Source organism: Mastomys coucha, unplaced genomic scaffold (genome assembly GCF_008632895.1).
Source record: "Mastomys coucha isolate ucsf_1 unplaced genomic scaffold, UCSF_Mcou_1 pScaffold17, whole genome shotgun sequence".
NCBI classification, from domain to species: Eukaryota; Metazoa; Chordata; class Mammalia; order Rodentia; family Muridae; genus Mastomys; species Mastomys coucha.
In genome coordinates this window covers 22,242,151-22,248,025 of record NW_022196899.1, presented here as the reverse complement: position 1 = coordinate 22,248,025, position 5,875 = coordinate 22,242,151, and the positions used below count along the sequence as shown (strand labels likewise).

Genomic DNA, 5,875 nt, shown 5'->3' with positions numbered 1-5,875 from the left:
TGGAAGACACATCAAGGACTTTGTAGAAACCAGAATACAGTAAAGAAACAAACCCCACTGATGTTATTAGAAGATTTCTGTCTCATCTCACAATCTAGACTTTGCTCCAAAGCTTTCAAATTCCACTTATTGGGGAGTAATGGCCCATCAAGGCCATTAGTTTCTTTTCAGTGGTAACCAACTGTTGGCTATCTTTAACAGGCAGTAAACATGAATAATTCACCCACAAAGAGCCTTTCTGTTTATTAACAGCATGAATCACTCAACAACCCAATTTTTTCTCTAGGAATACAAGAAACTGAAGAACCATACTTGCTTTATAGAGTAAAATGACTTTATTTGCTCATAAAGTCCAATCTTAGGTTTCTTTAGAATACTTCCATTTTATTAAACGCAAAGGCCAATTTAGTCCTCAGACTCTGAACCATCTTCATCTTGACTAATCTGGAAATAGCGAAGTTCGTAAGTCTCCTTGTCAGATGCGACCACACGAAGCCAATCTCGGAGATTATTCTTCTTAAGGTATTTCTTGGTAAGATATTTCAAATACCTTTGAGACAAAACGATGATTTCATTAGATATATGATCAATCCTACTATGAAGACACACACTGCCACTCCAATTCACTAGACTTTGACTTTAAGAAGCCATCAGGACAAGAGTGGCCTCTCAACCCCTAGTACAACACACCATGAACCTGCTGTCCTTTTAGCCAAAATATACTAATGTTCCCTGTATTTCAAACTAAGCAGACAGCAAGAGTTAGCCTGACAATATGCAAATGCCTTTAAACTGATTAACATTCATTTTAGCAGAATGCCTACAAGACATTCCATCATAGCTTAAAACCGTAGAACTGACCTTTTGGAGAACTGTTTCTCAGAAACAACCGTGATTTTATTCTTCAGCCGTTCAATGTGAACAACATTTCCAAGATTTCCAGTTTTTCCATTGACTTTAACCTTCTCCCGTAGAAACTGTTCCTATTTTCAAACAAAAAGAAGGCAAAACTAGGGAAGGAAACCCTAGATGGTCACTAGGGAAGGTACCCTAGGAGCACAGCTTAGGTTAATATCAAATACTACATTTAAATGCCAACAACTATGCAATCACCACAAGACACTTACAAAATTTCCAGAATCAAAAATCCCATCTTCTACTGGATGAGTAAGGTCCAAATGAAACCTCCAGGTTGACTTCTTAGGCTTCTTGTCTTTCTGCTACAAACACAATTATGATGGCATTAAAGCAGTTTATTCAGCTTAGACACTGAATTCCCAAGAAAAATTTACCAATGCTGTCTACGTACTGTATAATTGGGGTTAAACACAGAACTAAGGAACACCTAAAGGAGCCTGTACTACATAAAAAGGATATTCATTAAATTGGTTTAAACCAGGGTTTCAATTCCCATGGGAACATTATTAGTCCTAGTTAAGCGCCTCCCAAATGTAAAGTTATATTAGAATATATAGTGAGAAATTTCGCCTGATCATAAAGAACTGCCTCGTACTGTAACTGATGTACTTCCAACTTCAAATCAAAACACCCACCTGGGTGGTGTTTTTAAAGTTTTGCCTGAACTTAAAACAGCATTTTTTTTTTTTTTTTTGGCTTTTCGAGGCAGGGTTTCTCTGTGTAGCCCTGCCTGTCCTGGAACTCAGAAATCCGCCTGCCTCTGCCTCCCAAGTGCTGGGATGAAAGGCATGCGCCACCACCGCCCGGCTTAAAAACAGCATTTTTAAAGTAATGTGTTTCATTATGCTTTGTTGTAATTGGCCCAAACAGAGGCACCTAAATGGCTACCAATTAATAATACTCTACGCCCTCACCACCCTCCAATTATCACAAACCCCGAACTGGCATGAGCGAACGACGAATTGGGCTCGCTCACTGCCGGGCAATGAGCAGGTAATCGCGAAGGCCGTATCACCGGACGTCACTCAGCTGTGAATCCTTCCTCAGCAGCCTTACTTTTAACAAGACTGGTTAAAGTGACTGTCCCAACGACACCCGGCCACATAGCGACCACAGGCCCTGGAGAAACCAAGAGGCCCAGAGACCGACCTCGCCTGCCGATACTAAACGAGTCGCGGGCCGACTCCGGCCCCGCGGGCCGCACGGCGCTCACGGACGGCTCCGTCCCGGCAGAGACGCCCGGGCCGACTCTCTCACCACCTCTACGGCGGCGCTCTCGCTCGCGAGACGCAAAAGCTACCGGCAGCACCCCAGACGGGCACACGCGCGTGCACTCACCGGCGCCATGTCGAGCTGCGGCCGTGGGAAGAGGACGGGTCTCCGCGGCACGCACGCTTTTATATAGGAACGTGCTGCGTCATACGCAGAGCGTGCGAGCTGCGCCACTCGGAACCGGATGGACACTGGAGTGCACGGCCGTCACCTAGGAAACGGAGGCGTGGCGTTCGAGGCGCGGGGCGGGGCCGGGGGGGAAGCTGCGTTTGGCTTCCGCCAGCGCCATCTAGCGGGCGGCGGGAGTTGACTGGACTTTTCCAAACCTACAACCAGAGTGGAGGATGTTCGAGGGATGCAGAGTTATCTGTCACAATTCAGGACAAAGCAGAGTCTCAATGTTGCTTTATGATCGTCTCTATTATATTGCGATTATAATCCTCCAGAGAAAAAGTTCTGTGTTTTGTCTAGGTTTTAAGGTAGAGGATGTCCTTCTGAGAAGAGTACACTTTGGGTTTACAGGATGGGCAGAATTTATTCTACTTTTTACTTACTGACTTCACAATCTGCTGAGACCTAACTATCAATGTTTACAAAGTACACTAGGATGGAGGGAGGTACCTTGATGACAGAAAGAAAAACAGCATTTGAGTTCTGAGTGGTTGTAAACTGACGCCAGGTCAGAAAAGTGGCGAGGCTGTTGGTGTTCAGCAGTAATACTTTTCTGTGGGTATGAAACTCTAGTATTTAGGGGCAGGAGATGGGATGGGCTTTAGTTGTTGATTTGGAAAAGGCCCTAGAAGGTGAGAGTTGTGTTTGTGTTCTAGCCAAGCGATCGGTTCTAGGCGTTAATACAGTGTAGGGTATGGTGCTAGTGATGCTGAGGTTTTAGAAGAAATCAATTTCATTAAAGTTTAAAATCTGTTTGCCTTAAGGATCACAAAAACTTTCCATTCTGAATGTTCAGGCAGGGACTGGGGTTGACATTTCTTCCTAAAGGGCTTCCGGTTCTGCACAGCAAAATGATACTTAGGTCACTAGATATTTTGAAACTAATTAGATATTTTGACATTTTAAAGTTTTGTTTTGCTTATCTTTGGCAACTTTCTATGTCATAATAATAAGCACTTAAGCCAAATATTTATATAAAGGAGACATAAGAACTATGTGATTCTAAATAACCGGTCACCCCCCAAATACTAAATCAGAAACCATAATGGGTGAAAATGATTAGACTTTTTTTCTCAGGATTGAAAAAATATTAACCACATAGCAAGAATTAATGTTGTCAATAGTTTTTTCTAAGCCCTGGATTTCCTGCAGAGCGCATTATGACATATGCACGTGTCTTAGTTACTATTCTACTGTTGTGTAGACACCATGGCCAAAGCAATTTGTAGAAGAACGTTTGCTGGTGACTTAGACAGTTTCAGAGGGTGAGTCCCTGACCATCAGAGTGGACAGCATGACAGCAGGCAGACAGGCGCCAGGAACTGCACTGGAGCAGTAGCAGAAAGCTTACATTTTGATCCACAAGCACAAAACAGAGAGGATTAACTGGGAGATGAGGTGAGATTTTGACTCCTCAAAGCCTACTCTCAGTGACACATCTCCAACAGGCTCACATTTCCATCCTTCCCAATTGGCGCACTCAAATATATGAGCTTATGGGGGCCATCATCATTTAAACCACCAGTTTTTTGCTTGCTTGAGTTTTTGTTTTTGTTTTTGTTTTGTTGTTGTTGTTTTGGCTTTTAAAAAGCCGAGAAAAACTAGAACAAGGGTAAATGTACAGTTCCAGCTACTTGAAAGTTATTATATTACAAATCTCTGTCTGTCTATCTGTCTCTGTCTCTGTCTGTCTCTCTCTCTGAGACAGGGTCTCACTATGAAGCTGTGGCTATCACAGAAGTTATGAAGACCAGGTTGGCTTTGAACCTTCAAAGATACTCTAGCATCTGCTTTATAAGTGCTGGGATCAAAGATGTGCTCCATCATGCCTGGTGGACAAATATATTTTTAATAGGTTATAAACTTAACTCATTGGATGTACTTGATATCGTATCATGAATAGCTGGGTCAGTTAAAAATACAGGATATTGTGAGGGAGGGAAACCAGGAAAGGGGACAGCATTTGAAATGTAAATAAAGAAAATGTACAATAAAAAAAATAAAAACATTAAAAAAGAATTTTAATTGAGAAAAATACAGGATATTGTAGACTATGTTTATTGCAAAACTCCATATTATATGGCCACCTAAAATGGGATAAAACACAATGTTATAAATGACTCATAATGTGTGGTTAAGCTGACAGCGAAGTAAAGGAATATTCTGGAGGCTAAAAGCAAGCTATGCTCATACATATCCGGAGTTTGAATTAGCCCTACCAAGATAGAAAAAAAAAAAAACCCTCCTAAAACTGCAGTTAATATGTGTGTGGACTGATGCCAGAAGAAGTTCAAGTACTCTCTGGAGAAATGCACCTTCGATATTGTCAGGAAGAATTCCCTGAGCTAAGGTTCCAGAAATACGAGCTGGCAGCTTTTAAAATCACTAAATACACAGGAAAACAAACCACTATCCCTATATAATAAGATCAACAGAGCCTACATATACTGACAATACCAGAACATAAAAGAAGTACATCAGTATGATTAAGAGTTAAAGTATTTCAAAGTATGAGGGAACAGATAGTTAAATTTTGTCAGCATTTAAAACAGAAACCACAAAAAGTACTTCTCCCATTTAAAATACAAAAGCCGAATTCTAATTATTTTATGCTATACAAGAGGATGGACCCAGCTGAAGAGAAAAATCAGCTACTAATATGCAATAGAAAATTAAAGAAGCTGAACCTAGTGAGTGATCCCAGTAATTCCAGCTACTGATGAGGTTGTAGCAGGATGCCTTGGCTCCATGAGTCTGAGATCAGCTGACAACGTATTGAAACTTTGAAGAAAAACAACGAAATAGGAAGGAGAAAGAAAGGAAAGGGGGGACAGGGAAGACTGACGAGAAGGGCTAGCAGGGAAACGCGCTTGCTCTGCAAGCCTCCTGAGCTGAGTTCAATTTCAGAAGCCACGGCGAAAGGAGACTGCTCTGACATAGGTATAACACTTACACATATCAAGCAGACACACACTACGGATAAACTTGGAAAAAAAAGAGGGAGGAAGGAGGCAAACAAGCAAAGAAGTTATAGATACAGAAAGCGGAGATAAGAATGCCAGAACTCGCACTGTTTGCAAACACACTAGCTGGGAGATCCAGGGGGACGCACTAGCTGGGAGATCCAGGAGGATGAACCAGAGAGACTGGGAGATCCAGGAGGATGCACTAGCTGAGATATCCAGGAAGATGAACCAGAGAGACTGGGAGATCCAGGAGGATGCACTAGCTGGGAGATCCAGGAGGATGCACTAGCTGGGAGATCCACCAGGATGCACTAGCTGGGAGATCCAGGAGGATGCACTAGCTGGGAGATCCAGGAGGATGCACTAGCTAGGAGATCCAGGAGGATGCACTAGCTAGGAGATCCAGGAGGATGCACTAGCTGGGAGATCCAGGAGGATGCACTAGCTGTGAGATCCAGGAGGTAGCACTAGCTAGGAGACCCAGGAGGATGCACTAGCTAGGAGATCCAGGAGGATGAACCAGAGAGACTGGGAGATCCAGGAGGATG

The 5,875-nt window shown here is 42.8% G+C and overlaps 1 protein-coding gene and 1 long non-coding RNA gene across 4 annotated transcripts in view; one reads left to right on the top strand and one right to left on the bottom strand.

Annotated features, from left to right (window-relative positions):
• Positions 1 to 312: 312 nt before the first annotated feature.
• Positions 313 to 2,373, bottom strand: Rpl22l1 (ribosomal protein L22 like 1). Of its 2 annotated transcripts, none has more exons than XM_031376488.1 (4): positions 2,257 to 2,373; positions 1,128 to 1,220; positions 862 to 983; positions 313 to 550 (listed from the first exon to the last, which is right to left on the bottom strand). In XM_031376488.1, exons 1-4 carry the CDS (start codon positions 2,263 to 2,265, stop codon positions 406 to 408), a joined length of 369 nt encoding a protein of 122 aa, XP_031232348.1. In that variant the 5' UTR covers positions 2,266 to 2,373; the 3' UTR covers positions 313 to 405. The 2 variants fall into 2 exon arrangements, with proteins under 2 accessions (XP_031232348.1, XP_031232349.1); XM_031376489.1 differs by having other exon boundaries at positions 1,128 to 1,217; positions 2,257 to 2,301.
• Positions 2,374 to 3,401: 1,028 nt separating this feature from the next.
• The window catches only part of LOC116095031, a 74,111-nt gene continuing 71,637 nt past the window's right edge, over positions 3,402 to 5,875 (top strand). Inside the window, exon 1 of one of the 2 annotated variants that reach the window (XR_004120408.1) lies at positions 3,402 to 3,759. This is a non-coding gene — a long non-coding RNA (uncharacterized LOC116095031). The remainder of the gene's footprint in view (positions 3,760 to 5,875) is intronic. The other variant, XR_004120407.1, reaches the window with a different exon arrangement.

What these genes read in the sequence shown, in the direction of transcription:
- Rpl22l1 (XM_031376488.1), bottom strand. An exon ending in TTTTTGATTCTGGAAATTTT is followed by an intron (nt 984 to 1,127) that starts GTAAGTGTCTTG and finishes GTTTGAAAATAG; the next exon opens with GAACAGTTTCTACGGGAGAA. An exon ending in GAGAAACAGTTCTCCAAAAG is followed by an intron (nt 551 to 861) that starts GTCAGTTCTACG and finishes TTTGTCTCAAAG; the next exon opens with GTATTTGAAATATCTTACCA.